The 23,577-nt window shown below is 50.5% G+C and overlaps 2 protein-coding genes across 3 annotated transcripts; one reads left to right on the top strand and one right to left on the bottom strand.

Moving 5' to 3' along the window:
- The first annotated feature begins 8,400 nt into the window (after positions 1-8,400).
- LOC120659342 (transcription factor PCF6-like) lies at positions 8,401-16,060 on the top strand. Of its 2 annotated transcripts, XR_005668986.1 has the most exons (3): positions 8,401-10,059; positions 11,259-11,340; positions 15,519-16,060. XR_005668986.1 is itself a non-coding variant. In XM_039937439.1 (2 exons), exon 1 carries the CDS (start codon positions 8,729-8,731, stop codon positions 10,019-10,021), a length of 1,293 nt encoding a protein of 430 aa, XP_039793373.1. In that variant the 5' UTR covers positions 8,411-8,728; the 3' UTR covers positions 10,022-10,059; positions 15,519-16,060. The 2 variants fall into 2 exon arrangements, 1 of the variants encoding a protein (XP_039793373.1); XM_039937439.1 differs by lacking the exon at positions 11,259-11,340 and having other exon boundaries at positions 8,411-10,059.
- A 457-nt stretch (positions 16,061-16,517) lies between these two features.
- Positions 16,518-21,160, bottom strand: LOC120659341 (leucine-rich repeat receptor-like serine/threonine-protein kinase At1g17230). Its single transcript, XM_039937438.1, has 3 exons — positions 17,951-21,160; positions 17,409-17,796; positions 16,518-17,045 (listed from the first exon to the last, which is right to left on the bottom strand). Exons 1-2 carry the CDS (start codon positions 20,874-20,876, stop codon positions 17,411-17,413), a joined length of 3,312 nt encoding a protein of 1,103 aa, XP_039793372.1. The 5' UTR covers positions 20,877-21,160; the 3' UTR covers positions 16,518-17,045; positions 17,409-17,410.
- Between the last annotated feature and the right edge of the window lie 2,417 nt (positions 21,161-23,577).

Here is a 23,577-nt window from a genome sequence, read left to right on the forward strand (position 1 = left end):
CGCTCCCTGGACGTGGAGGATGCGGGCGAAGCAAGAACCCTACCAACCGGCAGTAAAAACGGGGGGCCGATCGGCTTGGTGGATGCGCAGCAAGTGTGTGCTAGCTGCCTGCTGCTACATAGATCCAAGCTTTCGATCCGGTATAAATTAGGCATGTCGTCTTGGTGGCCCATTTCTAGTGTAATGTAATGTCCGGTGTTTGGAAATTTTAGGATGGAATTTGAATGTGGTGGGAAAAAAAACTAGTGTGAGCACTTTGCACTGTAGATGTAGGCATAAATTTTTCGTGATAAATTTAATCCTACCGGTTATACTATGTTTTTTCACATATAGAATATGATGATTTAGAAATAAATGAGTATTGCCACGAGGCAGGTAGGTACTCCCTCCATCCCATTTCAAAAAGCTATTGTATTAGAATTCAAATTTTATTCCACAAAAGGTGTTGTTTAGCTTGTAAGTGAGATCCATCTAATTAAGACAATACCAAGTACTCCATTATATGATTAGTAAAATTTATGGTTAGTAGCAATACCAAGTGAGAACGGTCATAACTTTGACTATGTACCAATAATTTTTTTTATGGAAACACGTAGTAAAATACTCCTTTTCTGATTCCAATGTATATGTATCCATTGAGAATCTAGAAAACCAAATAAATAATATAAGTTTCAATCATAATTGCTAAAGTAATTATAAGGGATAATAAGATTATTTCTCAGAAAAAGTAATATGTCCGAAATTTTTGAAAACAATACTTTTGTGATGGGGAGTAGCATTAACAAATTTCACTTGTACCGCGCTTCCCATTCCCCTTGCTCTACACGCCTCCATTTGCTTACCACGCGTAGTGAGGTGCGTACGACTCCTTGCTACTTATCAAGCAAGATCAAGAGAGGGCGAGAGAATTGTTTTGATATTGTACATGCTTCGTCCTAAAATATTAGTTGTTTTAATTTTCTATATGTATATATAAATAATTTTCTATATATTTAGATATATACTATGTCTAGATGCATAGCAAAATCTATGTATCTTAATAAAAATCAAGAGTGAAAACAGAGTCGTCCCCCGCGTCACCCCTGCGTGGGTGACACGGGCGGCACCGTCGGCGGCGCAGCCGCCCCCAGCCTTCCTCCCTCTCCCCACCGCCGTGCCGCCGCCGGAGCCGGGCGCCGGAAATCCACGCGGCTCGCAAGGACGGCGGCGGCGGGGCTGCCTTCTTTTCCTCCCTTTTCTCCCAGCGGGTACGGCCGCCGCGGGGGTCAAAGGGAGCGCCTTGGGGTGGGCATCGCCGGCATCGGTTGTCGTGGTGTGGCAAACCACAGCCGGGTGGCGGAAAGCACCCGCCTAAGCCCAGAGGGTGAGAACTCGGGGGTTAGCTAGCGACTAGTTCGATCTCGCTCAAGAACACGATGAACACAGCCAGTTAGAGTGGTTCGGGCCGCCGGAGCGTAATACCCTACGTCCACTGTGTGTTGTATTGCTTGAGTCTGGGTCAGCTTGGAGCCGAGTCCAGCGTGTGTCTGAGAGTACTCTAGTGTACAGCGAGCGCCTCCCTTTTATATCTCAAGGGAGGCGCATACATGACCGTTGGGTCCCCGACAGATGGGCCCATCGGTGTAGTACAAAATAACGTACTGCTCATACATTATGGCGTCGCAGGCGATGGAGATCTCTCTCCTTGATTTCCTTGCCTGCTCCTGGAATCCCCTGTTCAGCGTGTCCAGGTGCTGTCTTGTCGGAACGGCGCCAGGCGTAGCACGCGGCGTCGCCTGCCACGTAGCTGAACGGGCTGTGTAGCTTGCGGCGTAGGAGGCATGATGGAAAAGTGCCGTGCCGTCGTATCCAATTAATGCGGCAGACGGCTCTGTGCGGGTGCGGCGCAGGCGGCTGCACTGTGTACCTCGGTAATACGCGGTCTACAGTGAGGTCTGACAAGGTCTGCCCCGCGAGCCGCCGCGGCAGAGCACGCCTCAACCCCCCGCATTGAATGCGGTGGGTGGGCGAGCCTAGCGCCTGCGGGACACGTGGCGGCTCCGGACCCCCCCGGCGGTATGTTGGTTCTACGCGCGTGGGAGGTACGGACGGGCGTGTGGTGGTCCCGGACCCCTATGGGAGGTCCGGGATCTCGGTGGTTGGCTCGGAGCTCCCCTTCCTCGGGGACACATGGCGTCTCCGGACCCGTCCCAGAGCTGGGAGCGGATCCGGGGCCGTTGGCCCGGCGAGGTAAGAGCCTGACCTATGGCCTCCGGTTGCTCCGCCCTTTACCGTGTAGTTACGGTTGACTACGCGGGTCCTGTCTTGCTGCAGTAGAAGTGGGTATCCCTGCTACAGGGTACCGACATCGGTGAGGCCGGATCCAGTGGCCTTGGTGGTGGATCTGTTACCAGGCACAATAGCGGTGGCTCTTCTCGCGGCGGCCCGGTGCGGCATGGGAGCAGCCGCCGGAGGCGCTTGCCTTCGTTCAGATCTAGTGCAAGCACGTTCTTACGGTGGCGTCGGTTGGCTTCGCGGCAGCGCGGATGGCGACTGGTCGGCGTTGCAGTCGTCGCCGTCGTGCAGCCGGTGCGCTGGGGCAGTGCGCGGCTGCGCGGCTCAGGCTCCGGTGGCACGACTTTCCCTGAGGTAGGGTGCGGTATTAGTGGGAGGAGCCCGCCAGTGTTGGTGCGCCGCGCTGCTTCGACCGATGGCGGGCGCTGTGGGTCTGGACCGTGGTCGTGGAGGCGGCAGGTGCGGCAGTCCTCGTCGCGGGGCTGTGTTTGGTCCGCGGTCGATGGCGGTGCCTGACTTCTTGGCGACGTGAGAGGCCGCGCGCGGGGTCCGTGGGGTGGTGCGAGGTGGATTGGCAGCGGTGAGCGGCACTGCGACTGTGGATGGTGTGGCATGAGAAGGTGCGAGTTGACCATGGCATGTGGTGGCACAACTGCACCGCCGGCTGCGGGGGACTTCTTGCTTTGCTGGGCCGTGGACACGCAGCTAGGATGGGATTCTCCGGGCGAAAGCCTTGCCGGCTTACTGCTGGTGGTGATGACAACAGCATCTGAGGGCGTCGTTCTCCCTGTTGGGGGTGTCATCTTGGACCCCATCCCTTCTGCGGATTTCTCCGGGTGAAAACCCTGTCCACTTGTTGGACGAGGGATGGCGGCGCCTTTGGCGTCGCTACCTTGTTGAAGGCGCTATTAGTGGAGACACTTCTTGGCCAGGCGGCGGAAGAACTGACACTGGCGTGGTGGGGCGGCTCAGTGCAGGTGGCGAGCTTGAAGGGGTTGCCGAGCTTATGCGGCGGCGACCAACGTCGTGCTGGCGACCGGGGGTTGCCTCATGTTTGTCGGGTTGGCTGCTTACAGCGGACTGCGGCGGCTGGCACTACTTTGCAGCTGTCGGTGCAGCGTGGGACAACGTCGGAGGGCGGCGCTTGCGGCAACGACAAGGTGGGACGACTTGACTTGCAGTGGTTTGTGGCGGGCGGTCCAGCTACGCTGTGGCTACTCCAGTGCGGTCCATCGTCGGAAGACGGCGCAAGCAACAACCTGGCTTGTTGGCACGGCGACGAAGGCTGCTCGCGCGAGTGGGGCAACGAGATGATGTCGCTTGATGGGTGCATCTCGGTTGTGAAGCATCCCCTCATAAGAGAAGACTTAAATGTGATACCAACATCAGTCCCAGGAGGCTGATGACACATTTATTACATCAGATGGTTAATTACCGTACAATTTTACGCGGTAATGGGCAGTGATGCGCCACTATCGCGAGGATTACAACTAAAACCCACACAACTATATTAACTACGAAGAATGGGTCATCAGAGTCTTGCGCCATGCGGAACCTCCTGTGGGTGACCCTAATCCACAGGCAAGGTTGGGTGCAGGACGGAACCTCTACTCGACGTCTTCGAGAACGAAGTCTGGATCTTCCTCTGTAAAAATTAAGAATGGGGTGAGTACAAACGTACTCAGCAAGTCCAACCACACCCACGGAGGGGGTATAAACAGAATATAATGCACATGGTAAATCAAGGATAAGGCTAGGGTTTAATTTGCGGAAAGCGAACTTTTATGCAGGGTTTCATTTGAAGAAAGGATTTTCAAAACAAGTTTTCTGGTACCGAGTAACACGTAGAGTTGATCCACATAGGATCCCAGTTTTAAATTGCTACCGGACTCCTCATCCGCCGTAGCACACGGCACAACTGCCGGACACTTTTCCAAAACAACTCACGCCAACCCATCCCAAAATAAACACTAGTTATGTGACCACACCGTAACTCGCCCAGTACCGTGGGCACGACTATTCGAATAGGTTTTAACTCTGCAGAGGTGTGCAACTTTACCCACAAGCGGGGTACCACAACTCGATCACCGTAGTGTCGGTGCAGATCCCAACAAAGCCATTACCCACCTTAGCTAGACCTGACTAGCCATCACGGGATCCACCAAGGGGTCATTGACCTGTCACAGAGGTTTTAACCGGGGCATAAGTCACACAGAGCTAATCCCTTCTCCTTGATCACTCGTTGCTCTCAGCTCGCCTGATGGCTATCAGACTAACTAGTGGGGTTTATGCTAAGCCGTTGCCCATTCAACGGTCGAGTGGTTTGCACGATAGTGGAGTTAGGTGAGATGACACACCAACTCGGTCCTTAGTTGTGACAAGATGGATATCTCCCTTCCTTGCTCTGCCACACAGGCACGAGCACACCAATCGGCAAATCACACAGAAATGCCATCCATCCCGTCTAAACTCATCTTTCGAAATTCCACATTTCTCCCTTCCCACACACGCACCTTTTCTTTGTAAAACAAGTTGTATTGTGTAAAGGGGTCTTAAGCGTTCTAGTAGCGATTAACGTCCAAACAAAACACATTCAGACATTAATCTAGGTGGTCAAGGAATGGTTATAACAAATCAAGGAGTGGCTATCCAACCATGTTTTCAGCAGGCAAAACATATGCAATTTTTATAAAACAGGCCAATAGGTTGTGTTTATAAAAACTAGGACAAAACATGCATCAAAGGGCGGGATTGAACTTGCCATCTTCAAATCCTTCCGGGGGTTCCTGATCGAAGTGCTGTCCTTCGGGCTCGGGGTCGCAGAACTGGTCTTCGTTCGCTTGCTCGCAGTACTGCTCGTCGACGGGCTCTCCTTCGTTCACACCGTGATCTACGACGTATACAAACAAGCACACAATCAAGAAAAAGAAATAAAAGCTTTATCGTTGAGCTCAATTCGGAAACAAATAAGGTATGGAGATAGAAGTAATATTTTTGGGCGATTTCCTAATGGCATGGCCAAAACTATGCTAGAAATGGCGTGGTAAAGTTTCGGATCGATCGGAGGTTGTTTGGCACATAAAATGGTAGGTTATATAAAGGTTTAGGGGTTAAATAAGGAGTCAGGGACCTGTTTGTAATTATTTCTGAGAAGGTAGGGGCTTGATTGGTATTTTAGAAATTATTCGGGTAATTCTGGAAAAAGGTCAGGGGTTTATTTAGAATTATGTTTATATGAGGGAAGGGTTTATTTTGAAATAGAATAAAGGGAAGGGATTCTTTTGCAAAAAGGCAAAGGAGTGGGAGGGTTCTTAAATAAAAAGGAAGGAGGCCAGGGGGCTTTGGGCATTTTTGCCCTCCTCTACTTCCTCCCGACCGCAGAACAGGGGAGGGAGGGGTGGCTCGCCGGCGGCGGCCCGGGCCGGCGGCTCAGGGTGCGAGGGTGGTTCTGGAGTGAGGAAAAAGAGAGAGGGAGGGGGAAGGATCCGATCCCTGGTCGTGGCTTGGGCCGGGGTGGTCCGAGGCGGCTCGGCCACGAGGGCGGCGGCGGTGAGCGGCGGCGGCCGTGGTGGCGCCGCTGCGGAGCTCGGTGGCGGCCAAGGAGCAGGGGAAAAGAAGAGGGGAGGCGAGGGGATCCCGGTGCGCCCCCTACCTTGGGCCGGGGTGGCTTGTGGGCGGCCCTCCGCGGTGGCGGGTGACAGCGGGCCGAGAAACGCGCGGCGGCGGCGCTACGGAGCTAGGAGAGAGGGGGCTAGAGGTGGCGGAGGTGGTTGTGGGGCGGAGGAGCGGCGCGGGGGGTCCCTTTATAGGGCGAGTAAGGCGGTGGCGAGGCCGGGGCAGGTGGCGGTCCGGCGAGCGGTGCGGGGCGCTTTAATGGCGTCCGGTGTCGCGACGCGGCGACGCGGGCGGCGAGGCCAGCACTGGTGATGGGATGGCTCGGGCAGGCGTGCGCGGGGTAGGCGGCGCAGTGCTTGGCGGCGGGAGGCGCGGCGAGCAGGAGCGCGTGCCCCACGTGGGTGCAGTGCGCACGCAGGCGGCTGGCGGTGATGGCGGCACAGGAAGGCGGTGGCGAGTCGACGGGCGGCGCGGCGAGGCTCGGGGCTCGTGGAACGTGTGACGCGCGGGGGCGGTGCAGGGAAGGCGGGGCGTGCAGTGTGTGCGGGTGCGGCGTGCGCGGCGTCGCGACGGGCATGGCTTGGCGCGGCGAGCCCGTGCGCGTGCGCGGCCCAAGGGGGTTGCTTGGCGCGGTGGGGTGCACGGTCGAGGGAGGAGGCGCGCGCGCGAGGGCAGGGAGCCGGGAGCGGCCGGGGCGAGCGCGGGGAGCCGAGGCTCGGGGGCGTGCGGGAGCGGGGCAGAGGAGAGGAAAGAGAGAGAGAAGGGAAAGAAAATAGGAAAAGAAATAGAAAAAACGGGGAAAAAGAGAAAAGGGAGAGAGAGATATATGCTCGGCGGCGATCGCGGCGTCGACCGCGGCTGCACGCACACGTGCGTTGGTCGAGCGTGGCGCGGCGGTCGGCGGTACGCTATGTGCGGAACAGGAAAAAAAGAGAGGAACGAGGCAGCGACTGATTTCGGGTGTCGGGGCAGAACTCCGAGGGGACAGGTTTAGGGTTCAGAGGTTTAGGAAGATTTTGAGCTCAACGATGAAAAAAATATATTTTAGCGCGTGATTTAATTTAGGTAAATTTTGGGATGTTTCAGGTTGTTTGATGGAGATCTTGGAAACATGGCAACATGATGCATCATCCTGATGGCGATTTTATATACGAATCCGAGACACGGAGTATTGAGGCGGAAGTGGCGAGGCCCCCGCGTGCGGCGTCTTCGACGTGGCGACGAGAGCGAGGAGGAGTCCAATGGCGGGTGTGGCGAGGCCCCCGTGCGTTGTGTTTTCGCGGTGGCGACTTTGAGGCAGCTGACGTGATGTCTAGATTCGGTGGTTCCACTCTATCGGATGGTGTGTGGCGTTGCAGCGGTGCTACAGCGACAGGTCCCGCATGGCGGTGACTGCTCAGTATGTATGGTGTCGTGTGCTTTCCTCCTCTCCCTTTCGGCGTGGATCTGTCTTCATAGCTACTACATGTGTAGATAGGTGGTTGGTCACGACGGCTCGGACTCTTTCTGTCTGTGTCGCGTGTTCCTCCTATTGAGTGGTTGAGTTTCTCGTGCTGATGTCCCAATCCAACCGGGTGAGTTGAGTTGTTGAGTTTTCTGGGTTGACGTCCCAATCCAAACGGGTGAGCTTTTATTTTCTGTTTTCCTTAATTTTCTTTTTTCCTAGCTATGTTTTTTTAGGGTCATAGCATTGTACTTTTCTGCTATATCAATGAAACGCGCACTATTTTGTGTGGTTCGTAAAAAAAAACACAACTAATAAACACACGCGGAGTGAGTATTAGGCTATGGGTGTTGCACGAAATAGTGTCACATGGGCTCCCCGATCGAACTAAGGCCGTGTTCAGTTCCAAAGTTCCAAATTCCAAAAAAAATTTCCGGCACTTGCATGGAGACTTAAATCTAGACGAAATAAAAAACGCATTGCGACTGCTGTCTGTAAATGGCGAGACGAATCTAATGAACCTAATTAGGCTGTAATTAGATGCTAAATTGCTACAGTAATGCTACAGTAAATAACCTCTAATGATGGATTAGTTAGGCTCATTAGATTCGTCTCGCGATTTACAGACGAGTGCTGTAATTATTTTTGTGATTAGTCTATGTTTAGTATTTCAAATATAGAAAGATGTCTTTCCAAAAATTTTACAGGCTCCAACCAAACACGGCCTAAATCAATGTAATTGGGAGTATGACACAATTCTTTGCTTGCGGTACATGAGTGGGCTGTATATATACATGTTGTATGAAGTGGTGGGAGGCATTTGTTAGGTACTAGTCCTACAATGCAGTTAACAAGACAGCACGCTAGGTAGCTTCGATCCGTAGAGAAACGCTGACGAAACCCTGCTCCCAGCATTGGTATTCTGCGGCTGCGCCATCGCCCGGCAGGCGGCCGGGCCCCCTAGCAGCCGGGCGCGGCGGCCTCGCCTCGTGCCGCGCTCCTCCCTCCCTCCCTCCCCTCATAAATATCGCCCCGCCCGTCAGTCCCTCCACTGCTAGTCGCCACTCGCCAGCAGCGGAGCGGAGCGGCACCCCAGTGTCAGTCCCTCCCTCCCGCGCCCCCAAAAACCTCGCCTCCCGAGTCCCCCACTCGCCCCCCGCCGCGCGGCGCCTCCCACCCACACGCGCCCGCCGATCGCCACCGCACCCGCGCCAGATCTGACGACCACCTAGGTAGCTACCGCCCGCCGATCGCTTGCTCCATCTTCTTCGCCCGCGCTCACGCTAGCTCATTGCCAGCTACGCGCGCTCGGCCGCTCCAGTCCGCCGCCAATGCGGGCCGCGGCGCCCGGGGCATGCTACTAGGGGCCGACGCCGCGGGGGTTGCAGCGCCGGGATGGAGGCCGTGCTGGGCGGCGGGGACGGCCGGGGCAAGCGGGCCCGGGTGAAGGCCGGGGGCCCGGACCCGGACCCCGAGCCCGAGCCCAAGCGCGGCCGGCCGGCGCCCGCGCCCGCGCCGTGGCCGCCGCACCCGGCCTCGCGGATCTACCGCGTCTCGCGGGCCTCCGGCGGCAAGGACCGCCACAGCAAGGTCTACACCGCCAAGGGCATCCGGGACCGCCGCGTCCGCCTCTCCGTCGCCACCGCCATCCAGTTCTACGACCTGCAGGACCGCCTCGGCTACGACCAGCCCAGCAAGGCCATCGAGTGGCTCATCAAGGCCGCCGCCGCCGCCATCGACAAGCTGCCCTCGCTCGACGCCGCCGCGGGCTTCCCCGCCCACCCGGCCTCCGCCAAGGACCTGCCGGCGGCCCTGCCGGATGCGCCGCCCGACGACGACCACCACCACCAGCAGCAGCAGCTCACGAGGTCGGGCTGCAGCAGCATGTCCGAGACCAGCAAGGGCTCCGTCCTCTCGCTCTCCCGCTCCGAGAGCCGGGTCAAGGCCAGGGAGCGCGCCAGGGAGCGGAGCGCCGCCGCCCAGGACAAGGACAAGGAACCCGCCGCCGACGACGCCGCCACGGGGCGCCGCGCCGCGCCCACCGCCTCCGCGCAGGCCGCGTCCTTCACCGAGCTGCTCACGGGGATGGCCGCCGCCGAGCACAAGCAGCAGCCGCAGCCGCAGTCGTCTGCCCCCTGGCAGGCAACGGCTGTCCCCGCGACCGCTAACTACATCGGGTTCGCGCAGCCCCGGAAGGCGGCCGGCCACGCGATGGCGCACTCCTTCGCCTCCCCGGCTCCCCATCTCGGCAACATTGCGTCCGTCGCCATGGCCCCGGCGCAGCACTTCGGCTTGGCGAGCGGCGCCGTAACCATCGCCTCTGGCGGCGCCGAGCCGCACGCGGAGATGACGCACTTCTCGTTCTTGCAGGACCACTTCATGCCCGTCCACGCGGCGCCGGCTTCGGGTCCCGCCGGAGACTACGACCTCAACTTCTCCATGTCCTCGGGTCTTGTGGGTGTCAACAGTAGGGGGACCCTTCAGTCCAATTCGCAGCCGCACATCTCCGGCCACCACCACCACCAGCTCCAGAGGCTGTCTACTCCACTGGACGCTCCCAACATACCCTTCCTGTTCAGCCCCGCCGCCGCGGTGACCACACCCACCACGGCGGACAACCAGTTCGCCGCGTTCCAGCTCTGGAACGGGTTCCAGCACGCAGACATGAAGGAGAAGGGCAAGAACTGAACGACAGCTGCCCAATGCAGCGCAGTGCTTTCCTGATGGTAAGCTCATGAACTCTCGAGCTTCTTGCTTTTTGGATGCTTGTGTTTGGGGTCCTTAATTTAAGGCTGCGATGCCTGCCATTTGCCAATTTGATATGATTACCTCTCCCTTTTGGTGGCTCTCGAGGTGGCCTTGTGTCCCCAAATCCCAGAAAACCCTCGGGTGGTTCTTGGCAATCGACGAGTGTCAAGGCTTTAGAGGGAGCATTGCGCTCAACTTTACAAATTAGAACAGGTGTCGACTCACTACTCACTGGAGAGGGATCTGGTTTGGTGTTCTGTTCCACCCATCAGCTATTTCGTAGGAGACAGGCCAATCACATGGTTTCTGCTTGCCCGGCACTGGATTTTTAATGCCTTAATTTGTAGTAAGCCCAGGCTACGTTGCAGTAGTATTGCATGAAAAGGATCCGCTGCACTAGGATCAAATGCAGCACCGTCTAAACAAAAATACCAACCTAGCATTGTCGTATTGTCTAAACAAATTTCCATATGGACTTTTGCTTGGTTCAAATACAGTTAGCAGCATGTTGAGCGTTTTTCTTGTTTGTCAGTACATACTATAAATTATAACAAGAGCTGAATACACATGTATGCTTAACCAAAACAAACTTTATGATTGAAAATCTGTAATGTTCCGGAATGTAATCCTGATATTGTGCTTTGTGTTCTGTCTGTATTTCTCTTCAAGCTGTGCATTCCGAAAATCCTAAGTTGTTCAATTGCTACCCCTGCAATTGCATAATCATATCCTGAAGTCTCTTTGAAACCAATATAAACAGCCACTAATCATTGTCATATAGGCTAAAATCATTTTCATAAGGACTTTTGCAAGGTTCAGATAGATGTGGGCATATTTGACCTGGTCCTTCCCAGGCAGTTATTCTTCAGGTAAACTAGAAGATTTGTGCAAATTCTGATAATGTGTTTGGTGTTTGGGCTGTACTTCTTAGAACAAAAAAAAAAGCCAAGCATTTCACTCAGTTAAGCTGCTTGTTTTTGTTTAAACTACCCATTTACCGGTGTGATTGCAAGTGTCGACATCAAAATCTCCTAGATGCAATATATCTTAACTACTGATGCCATCAACTATACCTGAGAGCTTAGGTTCCGATATTGTCAACCTATGCCTAGCTTGTACAATGCAATTATTCCCCTAGCCATTAACATTTTTACATCTGTTTTATGTTTTATTGAAGGATTTGAAGTTTGGCTCCATCTCATACTCTTTATTGTAATATTGCTTCATACAGAAGATAAACGTCAACGTAGTTCAAATAGGTATGTTACATTTGCTTGTGGGCAGAAGTATTTCAAAAAAAAAGGTTTATATTTACCTTCAAAACATATGCTTGAAAGACATAATTTGAGTACGTGACCATGCTAAAATTACAGAGTCAAAGCACATAGACTTGGTCACGAATTCAGCAATTGCTACCCTGAGTGAAGTGTTTTGTTTCTCATTTGATCCTTTTTGGTACATGGTTATTGGAGCTTCATATAATAGAAGGTTTAGAAGTTGTTGGCTAAGTCACTGATAGTGGGACATCAGGCAAGCACAATTTATGATCTGAATTTCTGGTTTCTCAAATTGGCAGGAGAGCCTGAATTTCTGATTGACTGTTGAAACAACTGATGGAAGTAAGGACGTCAAGTTCTTAAAAAAAAAGAAATCAAGAGTAGTATATAACTGCATAAATAAGACATACATTATAGGCAGACTATCATTATTCGTTTGTTGATGTCCTGAATAATAAGATGTTATTGCCTTACAACCTTAGTCTTGTCTCAGGATATCTAACTACGATGTATTTACTCAAGAAAATGTCAACTGTGATTCATGGATCGACAAAGTTCATAAACCTGAGTTCTAATCAGTGTTTGGAAAGTGCTAGGTACTAGGTAGTCTGTGGGGTGATTCCATGTGTCCTAACACCTAATCATCAAGTAAACAGGCTAGGTAGTGATTGGATAGTCAGAGGGTGGCATTTTAAGCCTAAGCATACAGCATTTTGTAACATTGTTCTAATAAAACAAGACATCTGTATCTCTTGGAGGATGAACTGTTCACCTTGATCATGTTGTCAAGACTTGATTACCATAAAGTACATTCAGGAACTACAAGTGCTAGTATTTCGTTATAAAACTCCACAAATTGTGAATAAACAAATTTTATTATATTGCATATCGGGAAATATTTCAAAAGATGTAATGCCATTTTTTTCACACTAACCATGACTTCTAGCATTGATTACACATGCACTCATCTTTATTATTTTTCTTAGTTAGCATCTGCATAAAGAACATAATAATAGCTGTAAAATGAATGTTTCAAAATGCCTCTAGTTTTGCTAAAATAGATAGCTCCTTCTGTCTGAGATGAAAAGAACATATCATATACCAGCAATGGGAAAGTGCTGTTGATGCAGTTATACCTAACACTCTTAGCAGTTAATAGTAGTTAGTATTATAATTGCATTAAAATGATAATAAGTTCTCTTTTAGGAAGGAAAGGAATTATAAAATCTGAATAATTAATAATACAGTTCCTGTGTCCTATTATCTATAGGGTTTGCATTGGTAAAATATAGTCAATAGTCATATAAGATCAGCAGCTCTTATATTTGTGATACAATAGAGGATGTCATTATCAATACTATACTTTTTTTTATTTATGGATCAACTTTGATAGTTATTGTATTTCATTATGTGCTGACCATTTACTCCACCTGTTAAGATGTTTAAAAGAGATTTTAAATGAAGGGCATTGCTATTAGCTATTCTATCACGAGTAGGTTGAATTTGAGCAATTTTTTTTTTGAGGAATCGAGTAGGTTGAATTAATCTTGATAATAGCAGAACCTTTATATCTTATGCTTTTCTTTAATGAAACTGTAGATTCTAAAGTATGCTAATGTTATGACCGGCATCGTGTATACGAGACGCCGGCCAAGTGGCTAACAGGCCGCGCCAAGCAAGGGCCCAGGGCCCATAGATTTAAGCCTTTTATTGATCAGTGGATAAATCCTAGAGGACTATATATTGTAAACATTAATCGTGGTGAGATCAAGCTGCAACAAACATTCTGTTGCTGGCTTCTTGGAAGCCCTAGCCGCCTCTCCCTGCTCTCGTGCTATGATCTTCTCCTTCGCTGCATACGTTCGCAATAGAGGAACCCTAGTTCCTATCAGCTAACCCTTAGGTATTGTTGAATGTAGTTGTCCATCTTATTTCTGGAAAGCTCTCAAAGTGGAGACTTTATGACGCAAAGCTAAGCACTTTAAATAATTTAATTATCATACATATATAGCCTTGTTTACTGTCAGTTTTGGCTTATGATTGAATTAGTTATATTAGCTAACCTACTAAATAGTTTTTTCCCCTTTTCCCACTTAAAGGTGACATGGTATCCTGCATTCCTTCTTCAACAGAAACTAAATATATTGGAGTGCTTCTAAATTGAATAGCCTTTATCGGTTGTGTTGCTAAAATAACAAACCTAGTTTTGGGGCTTTGTGGCTTTGTGCACAGTAAGAAAACTAGGATTAGCCTAATCTAAATGGAACAAGCTCCTAGTCTGTTAAGCGTGAATGACTCTGCATTTATCTTCTTCCAAGATTCTCATGGTGATCAGATTCAAGTCTTGCCAATAAAGTTGAACATTACACATTGCAGAGTCTGGATTTTTTTTTTGGGGGCAAAAATAGTAGGGAATCCCTATGATGCATATTATATTGAACACAATGCAGTGCCTAGCATTTCGCCTTTCAATGTTTCTTTTAATTTAAGACTGTCTTCGTAAACTTACATAGTATAACGTGTGATATAGTGATATACTTGCTGGTATCTGTGTTTTAAGGTCTCATGGTTTCCTATACTCCTCTGGAATCCTGCAATTTGTTTACATAATGATACAAATGAAGCCATTGAGTTTTCGCAAAAAAAAAATGAAGCCATTGAGAATTATGCCCCTCATTATGCTCAATCGATCCTGACTAGTGAAATGAAGCTTGAGTTTTGTTGGAGTATATTGAGCCCATGTGTATAGAGGCCCATGTATATGTTCTATATATACCCACCCATCTAGGGTTGGAGAGATACAACAATTATTATCCTTCAACATGGCATCACAGCCAAGTTCAGGGTCCTCTGCTCTGCTCCTGGCGGTAGCGCCGCCCCTCCCTCTCCCGGCGGCCGCCGCCCCTCCCTCTCCCGGCGGCGCCCGCTGATCTGCTCCGCGCTGCGCCCTCCGCTGCTCTGCTCTCCCTTGCTCTGCTCCGCGCCGCGCCCTACTTGCTGCAGGCGCACGGGCGCCGCCGCCGCCCTCCTCCTCACAGGCGCCGCCGCCCTCCCCTGCGGGCGCCATGGCCTCTCCCTCCCCACCCTCTACTGCTGCCGCCGCCAGCCGCCGGAGCCACCCCTTCCTCCCCTCTCTTCCCTCTCCCCTTTCCCTACCCTCTCTTCCTCTGCATCAGGCGCCGCCGCCGGCTCCTCTGCTTCAGGCGCCTGGGCTCCACGCGCCTGTATCTCCCCTGCGGGGGCCGTCGGGGCCGTGGGCGCTGGGACTCCGCGCGTCGCGCTGGGGGCCGGTGGCTGGCCCGCGCGCCGCGGGGCCGCCGCCGGCCGGCGCTGCTCTGGGCGCCGCCTGGGCCGCGCGCGGGCCCGATCCTCTGCTCCAGGTGCCGCGCGGGCCCGGTCCTCTGCTCCAGGCGCCTTACATGGGCCTCTAGGTGGGCCTCTATACACATGGGCTCAATATACTCCAACACCCCCCCGCAGTCTGAACTACCGGCGCAGCGGTGTTCAAGACTGGACAACAAGAAAGCCAACAAGTTTGATTTTTTAACCTGATGTCAGTGAAGTCACCAATATCATTATTTTTATAATCAAGCGGAAAAGGCAAAGTGTTGGTCACAATGGTATCTTTTTGGAGAAAGAATCTCTCTGAAAAGGTTATTATACCTGTTACCTGTTATTGTGACCAACAGTAAGAAAAACAATTCATATGCTCAATATTGTCTCCGTTTAGAAATGAAGCTTGAGGTTGTCACCTCAATATTGGGAGGACTGGTTAGTCGACCAATATATTGGGCTATTTGACCTGCTATTGTGATTAATCTTCAGTAAGGGCTTTAATGCTCTTTTTTCCAAAATAAACTGGAATGAGCAAAAAGCGTTATGCTAAAATTAGTTCTAAAGATCTGACCATAGTATTAGTTTTCAGTTAAAAATGAAAGTCGTATAAATGAAGTACAATAGCTCAACCTATTCTTTTTGTCAGCCTTGCAAACTATTTGAGTGGCTGATGAGGAAGAACACAGCATAATGTATTGTTTGTTGATGATGGTAATAATTATATTTGTTTAGTCTTGGCAATCTCATCATATGAAGCGAAGCAATGCACAGTATACATGATTCCTCATTTATCTGACCGAACAATCATTGTTCACACTTTACAGGATGTGAAGACATCAAATAATTGCAACCTATCCCTGCAAGCACCAATCATTGCGTGAAGCGGCCATAAGTGTGCTGGGGATGATTCGCCGCATTCTTGGAAGCAGATCGTCCTTCAGACGTCTACCCTGGTCACCACTGAAGAACCTCATCGTTGTTACTCTGACAACCATCTGCATTTCTTTATCCGCCTGCTGTTGTATTCATTTCGTGGAGGGAGATTTTTTGGAGCATGACTTGCTGGAGTGCCCTGTCAGAAAGCCATTGTAATCCTTTCCATTCTAGACATTGCCAAATGCCAATGGATGGATCCGGCTCTTGATCGGCTCTTTCGAGTTCCAGGATCAGTTATCTCCCCCAATTTTATGGTTCTCGGTTGTGTGTTGTGCGAGAAGTGAGAGGACTAATGATCAGATCCATCAGATGAAGCATCTGTGGTGAAGTCAATTCCCCTGTTGTGTGCTGAATACGCTGCTCTAACGAGAGTCTGAGATGTAAATTTTATTTTCTTCTCTTGCAGTGATTATTTTGTATTGCTGATTAATGTGTGTGTGGTAGATAGATGATGATTACATGCTGCAGGTGGCCACGTGCTGAACTGACCGAATTCTGAATATTGTGATGTACCAGCAGGCCAGCACTGCAGAGTGCAGCCTGCCTTGCAATTCAGTTTGAGCAGCTTGTGAAACACAGGTGCAAATTATGAATTAATTAGTTCTTTGTCATCAGAATTTGATGGGTGAAGTATAGACATGTCAGCCTCAAAGCTATGGAAGTCATGAAATTTTCAGTGAACACTACTTTGTTAGGTGTGGTTTGCTATTGCTCGCAGTCAGATAAAGCAGGTGGTGCATTCCAACCTGCCATCAAAGCCGTGGCAGCACGGGTCACTATTCTTCACACTTTTTATTAAGAGCTCAAGACCCTGCAGGGGTACCTAATTCTGTGTGCCTTTGATGACATGCTTGCAGGTTGCAGGGCACCAAGGCAAACCCAACAGGAGCTGAAAAGGATGATCAAGGCATCCATATTTTGGCACTGAGAAGGCTGCAGCTGCAGGCTTGTCCATACATGGTGATTCACTTTTACCATGTTACAGTTAGGAATAAGTCGAAAAGAAACAAAAGCTAATCCAGAGATTAATCTGTAATTATTTATTGTAGCCACACTATGGTCTATGTAGTATGTACAATGTCAAGCTCGTGATAATTAAATCTGTATGTTCTGCTGAAATGAACCTATCTGCCTACTCGAGCGTTTCAGAAAAGGAACACTCAAGGTGTCTGCTTCTATTGAAAGAGCACTAGCTGAGGTAGGAGTGAACAACTTCACTTCAAATGCTTCTAGCCTTCAACTGGTGGTTAGTCTTGGTCAGAAAGACAAATCTCTTTTTCCATTAGAAGTCAGGTTATACCCAGCAACTTCTTGGAGCTCAATAGTTCACAGACTAGATGGTCTTCAGCTATGAATTCAGTTAATTTGTGGATAGCCCCTTGATGCATGCCTGCTAACATAGATCGATGATACTCCTGCCAGAAAACAAGAAAAAGAAATTAACTCGAGTGCATGGATTTTATAAGGTAATAGGGAATCAAAATAACATTACCCTTTTCTTCTGATTTACTGGCTTAAAAATGGGCGATAGTTCATAATATTTTGTAGTTTTAATTAACTATCCTATGATCCTATCTCAAATTAGCAACCGGTCAACACGAAAACAGGTTGAACTATCCAGTAGAGACAAATTGATAGCACAATGTTTTTTTAAACTATGTAGTAACTATAAGATAGTCTAATTCCAAATATGAAACTAAGTATGGGCAAGGAAATGACAGAAGCTTGTTCAGAAATCATAACTCTTTGACAACAGCAAAAATGTGACTTGATCTCACCTCTACACTTTTGGGGAGTCCTCTTCTATAGGTGCCTCTGATGCTGGCGAGGAAAATGAGTCATATGAGGATGCTCTAGCATCGATTAGCATGGATATGACTTCTCTCATGCTGGGCCTATCAAATGGTGACTCGTTGGTGCAGAACATTGCAATTTTTAGCACCAGAGACATTTCTTCCACAACTCTCCTTGAGCTCAGGTCCAATCTGCTGTCAAACACTTCCGTATTTGGTGTCATTTTGTTCATCATCCGCCTCACCAAATTCACAAGATCTCCTCCTTTCTCAAGAGGCTGAATTGGAGATTGTCCGGTTAGTAGTTCCAACAAGACTACCCCGAAACTATAAACATCACACTTCTCGGTGACCTTCATGGTGAAGGCATACTCTGCAAACGATAAAGGCAATTCATCAGAAGTCATACACATTGCTTATGAGCTTGATAGTTTATTGCTAGAAAGAATATCTTAGTAAACTGCCATACATATGTGCATGCTACAAATACAATTCCTAACATGCAGCGATTCAGTAACAGTTCTAACCTGGTGCAATGTACCCATATGAACCAGCAACAGCAGACATTGTTCTGGAGTTGGAAATGTCAATAAGCTTGGCCAGGCCGAAGTCCCCCACATGAGCCTCCATCATCTCATCGAGCAGAATATTATTAGATTTGATATCACGGTGAATCACCTGTGGCTTGCAATCGCTGTGAAGATACCGCAGGCCTTCAGCAGCCCCAAGAGCGATCCGGTATCGGGTGTCCCAGTCTAGAAGATAGGCATCCTTGCTTCCATGAAGCAACTCCCCAAGGCTACCGTTTGCCATGTACTCATACAGGATAAGATTTGAGTCCTGATGAGAGCAGAAGCCGTACAGCTTGACAATGTTGCGGTGCCTGACATTTCCAAGTGTGGTTATCTCAGCTCTGAAGCTTCTGTCGATGTTTGAACCTTCTCCTTGAGACTTCAGCTTCTTCACAGCAATTTTCCGGCCATCAGGCATGACAGCCTTGTAGACTGTGCCACAGGCACCCCTTCCAATCACAGCACTCTCTGAAAAGTCCTCGGTTGCTTTCATAAGCTCTTGATAGGTCACCCGTTCCTTCATGCAGTAGTGAGGGCCGGAGAACCCAGTCTTGCGATCATCACTTGATACAAGCTCCGGTATCCTGGCTCTTAAGGCCCAGCAAACAACTGCAATCAGCACCAACGAAACCAAAGCAATGACAATGGAGGCAATGCTGATAATCTTCTCCCTGAGAAAGCGCTTCTTCTGTGCTGCTGCTTCCTGGCTTGAATAGGATGACACTGATGAATCTGGACATGCTTTCCCTTTGATGCCACAAAGGCCATTGTTCCCAAGGAAGTTGCTGCTGTCCAAGTGCTCGAACAGTGGAGTGCTGGGAAGCGGTCCAACAAGATTGTTGTAAGACAGGTTGCACTCCAACAGGCTTGAAAGCTCACTGAATGAGGAAGGAACTTGACCTTCAAGCTCATTGTTGTCCAAGTACAGGTACTGCAGCATGTGCAAGTTACCTAGCTGCGTGGGGATCTCACCCGACAACATGTTGTGACTGACATTTAGGGCGATCTGAAGGGCAGTGAGCTCACCAAGCTCAACTGGGACCTGACCAGACAGATGGTTGCCTCCCATCTCCAGATCTATGAGCCGTGAAAGGCCTCCGAAACTGCTCGGAATGGTTCCATTCAGACTGTTGTCAGACAGCTTGAGCAGCTCCAGCTTCACCAGCCCACCAATCTCCTGAGGAATCACTCCAGTGAGGGAGTTTCTACTGAGATCAAGCCTTTGAAGCTTTTTACACTGCGCTAGCTCTCTGGGAATTGGTCCGCTGAGCTGGTTTGATGAAATGTCGAAGGCGACAAGCTCCATCAGGTTGCCAATGGCAGCAGGGATCTGTCCAACAAAGTAATTGTTGGACAAAATGAGCCTCTCTATGCTCCTGAATTTGCCAATCTCAGGCGGTATTGGCCCAGAGAACTGGTTCTGGTTCATTTCAAGCGAGGTCAGGTTCTGCAGTTGCCACAGCTCGACCGGGAGGCTCCCTGTCAGCATGTTGCCCCCCAACCGGAGCTGTGTCAGAGTTCTGCAAGCCTTCAATCCTGGAGGGATGTTGCCGATGAGGCGGTTCGATCCAAGGCTCAAGAACATGAGCTTCTGGTACTTGCAGAGGTGAGGAGGGATGCTACCGGTCAGCTGATTGTCGGACAAATCGAGCACTGAGAGGTTACTGTTGGCTCCCAATAATGGAGGGATGGTGCCTTGGAGCTGGTTATCGAAGAGTTCCAAGTACTCCAAGTTGCTCAGGTTCTGAAACGCCATCGGAATTGTGCCGGTGAGGTTGTTGATGGACAAGTCAATCTTTCTTATGCTGCTCAACTGGCTGAGCTCCGGCGGGATGCTACCTTGCAGGCAGTTCTCGAAGAGATAGAGCAGCCGGAGCGTGGGCATCCGGCCAAGTTCGCCGGGGATGATGCCGGTGAGCTTGTTCTCTGAGAGGTCAATCTCCAGTACACTCTGCAGGTTACCCAGCTCCGATGGGATGGTGCCGTCGAGCTGGTTCCGGTAAATGTACAGCTTTAAGAGCGACGGCAGCGCCGCGAGCTCCCTTGGCACGCCGCCGGTGAAGGCGTTGTCGTTGAGGGCGAGCATCTGGAGGTTGGTGCAGCTCCCGAGCTCCGGCGGGACCTCCCCGGAGAGGGCGTTCTGCCAGAGGATCAATGAGGTGAGGTTCTTGAGGCGGGAGAGCTCCCTGGGCAGCTCCCCGGCGAGGTTGTTCTGCGCGAGCCCGAGCACCTCGAGGCTGGCGCACTCGGTGAGCTCGACGGGGATGGGGCCGGAGATGTCGTTGAGCCCGGCGCGGATGACGCGGAGCCGGCGCAGCGCGCGGATGGATGTGGGGATCTTCCCGGTGAGGTTGTTGCTGTAGATTTCGAGCTCCTCGAGCGCGGTGAGGTTGCCGATGGCGGCGGGGATCTCGCCGGCGAGCAGGTTCTCGCTGAGGAAGAGGCGGCGGAGGGCCCGCAGCGCGCAGAGCTCCTGCGGGACGGCGCCATGGAGCGCGTTGGTGCTGAGGTCGAGGACCTCGAGCGCGGCGCAGGCGGCGAGGCCGGGCGGGACGGCGCCCGCGAGCGCGTTCTTGGAGACGTTGAGGACGGCGAGGCGCGGGAGCGCGCAGACGGCGGCGGAGAGCCCGCCGTGGAGGTTGAGGCCGTGGAGCGTGACGCCGGTGACCTCGCCGGCGGCGGAGCAGGCAATGCCGGCCCACCCGCAGGGGTCCGCGCCCGTGCCGCCCCAGCCGGAGAGCCGCCCGTCCACATCGAGCAGCGCGCGCTTGAACTCCAGCAGCGCCGCCGCCTCCTCCTCGGCCCCCGCCTCCGCCGATCCAAGGACGGCGAGGAAGAGGACCGCCGCCGGGAGCAAGAACCGCGGAACGGGCGACGCCATTGCCCCAGCAGCCCGAGCCTCGCGCGGCACAGCGAGGCGCGCACTAGGAGTCTAGGAAGGGACAGGAGCAGCGCGGCATGGACAGAGCGGCAGGCCGCAGCAGAGGAATCCCGTCCCCCCACGCCCACTCGCCACTAGGAAGACACCACCGAATCGACGGGCCAGCAGCGCGCCATGCGCGGGCGGGGCGAGGTGGGTGGCACTGGTGGCGCAACAGGGCGGTGGTGGGGTGGCCGCGGGTGAGTGAGTGGGACTGTGGGGGGCGGCGAGGAGAAGGGATCGAGCCATCGAGGAGGGGGGAAAGCTTTAAGGGGGGCGAGCACTGTGGCGCACAGGCGCCGGGGAGGGGTCAACGGCATTGACCGCTGGCAGGCATTTCGTCGAGCGGGTGGCGGGCGGGAGGGGTCGACGGGCCCACGAGCAGAGACAGGTGGTGGGCTCTGGCCGTACGCGCCGACGCGTAGAGAGAGAGAGGGGGTATTCGGGGGAAAGGGATCCGCTGCAGTCCCACGTGTGGGACCACTGACAGGTGGATCTGTATGTGTGGGGCCCACGTGTCAGGGACACCAAGGCACTCAACTGCAGCGAATCTCGTTCCGTATTCGGGGGCGCGTATACGTGTGGGTTACGACTCGTCGCCGAAAGCCACATTTTTTTCCGTGATCGAGGTAGGAAAAAAGCGGCTTCGCGGCAGCGCTTTCTGGTGCCGTTTCGGACCTTGCACTGTATCTCGGCTAGTATGTTCGTGGAGTTAGCAAAAATCTTAGGAGTAACTGGCGACTGAGTTCTTTACCATCAGTAATTGTGATTGTCTATTACTCTTTCAGCTGCTCGATTTTACACCTAATTTTTGAAATGTTTACCCTTTGCTTCCAACCACTGCTAGGAGGGCCATAGTAAATAAATATATACTTTTTTCCCCCCAAAAAAAACGAGGAAATCCTCAAAATAGTGAAATGGGCCCCCGTATCCTCTGTGGGTAAATGTTAATTTGAACTGTACAAAACACACATGTCCTTGCAAAGATAAATACTTCAGTAGAACACCTCCTAGCTGCAAATTTGCCCCTAAATCTTACCGTCACGAAAAAAACTGGCTCATCTTGTTTCATCTTTTATCGCATCACTAACATATAGGAATAATCACTTGTTTTTTTTACAGTAGAACATTTCCAAGAAGTTTTGAGTCCTACAGCCTACTAGGAGATGAGCGAGGTTATTTGAATTCTCCACAATTGACCCTAGCGTTTCACATGAAGAGCGAGTAATACACTGCTGTATCTTATAGGCCCAGTCCCATACAATATAATATTTTTTCCACGGGATGATATTTACCTCTTGTTTAGATGCTTTCAAAATTCCAAAACTTTATAAGATTTCTCATCACATTATTGAATCTTTGAACCCATATATGAAATATTAAATGTAGCTAAATAAAATATCTAATTACACAGTTTGTCTATAATTTGCGAGACGAATCTTTTGAGTCTAGTTAATTTATGGTAGAACAATAATTATCAAATACAAACGAAAGTACTACAACATCCAAAACTTTATGCAGGCTTAAGCCAAATTTCCGGTACCGTTACGCTTATTGATTGTTCGTTTCTACCATTGAAAACTACTACTAGACAGCAGAAGTTGGCCACCACAGAGATTGGTCACTACAGTACGTCATCAGCCTTGTACAATTTGCTTGTGGCCCTGAATAATTTAAAGTGCAACCTGTCAATTTAACTTTGGCTGATTACATAGGTTATAGCATGTCATTTCAATCCCTCTAGCTAGGTTTCATGTCGTGTCGGGTTGAGCCACAGAGCTATTATTAGCTACACGTACGCAGAAACAGTCAAAATTTACATCACATCCATCCATCCACCCACCCACCGAGTCCAACTCACATGCGTGTGTACATGTTGTAGCCTGTATAAACCGCTGAGAACAACTCAGCTGACTGATCGCCTCCAATAATTAAACATGAGAGAGAGAGAGAGATCGTAAATATGATTAAGATCCCTTGTGATCGTCGTACTCTAGCTAGCTCTCCTCCAATGTTGAAATCTTCAACACAGTTTGGAAATTGTACCCATTTTTGTCCTTATTGTAGTTGCACAAGGACACAACTAACCACCGTCTAAATTCACATGCAGAGGTCAGGATATCCTTCCAAGGTTGGTCACCTCATCACATGGATGGTTCCTGTACACCCCACTTGGCCTTGTCTAACTTTATGTGCGTGTATAATTTATACTCTTCTTCAGGTTATTACAAAAAGTATATCATAATATCTGTAGCATAAGTTTTTTTTTGAAAAAAGGGCCTTGTCTAACTTTATGTACGTGCATAATTTATATTCTTCTTTAGGTTATTACAAAGTATCATAATATCTGTAGTATATGTTTTTTTTTTGAAAAAAGGGAGAGAGATATCTTGGACCATAAAACAAGCTCACAACTGGTCAAGATACTCCAGTTGTCAGTAGTAAGATAATAAAATCATAAAACAAGGGTCATGACTCTTGACTTGCTCTGCTGGGAACATAAAAAAAGTAGCGATGACATATGAGCACATGTCAATGATGCATGCATGGTAGGGCAAGAATTCTTGGATCATGCGGCAGACGATTTAACAGTTGACTGATGATTATCCATGAGAGTCAGTGCCTGAATGCAGGCAGGGCCGTTTGTCCAGGTGTGAGCTTG

This window comes from Panicum virgatum, chromosome 2N (assembly GCF_016808335.1).
Source record: "Panicum virgatum strain AP13 chromosome 2N, P.virgatum_v5, whole genome shotgun sequence".
Taxonomy (NCBI): domain Eukaryota; kingdom Viridiplantae; phylum Streptophyta; class Magnoliopsida; order Poales; family Poaceae; genus Panicum; species Panicum virgatum.

Bases quoted from the DNA above. Each gene is read 5' to 3' on its own strand.
- LOC120659342 (XM_039937439.1), top strand. From the start codon at position 8,729: ATGGAGGCCGTGCTGGGCGGCGGGGACGGCCGGGGCAAGCGGGCCCGG.
- LOC120659341 (XM_039937438.1), bottom strand. From the start codon at position 20,876: ATGGCGTCGCCCGTTCCGCGGTTCTTGCTCCCGGCGGCGGTCCTCTTC. The intron at 17,797-17,950 runs GTTAGAACTGTT...TATCGTTTGCAG, and splicing joins ATATGGGTACATTGCACCAG to AGTATGCCTTCACCATGAAG.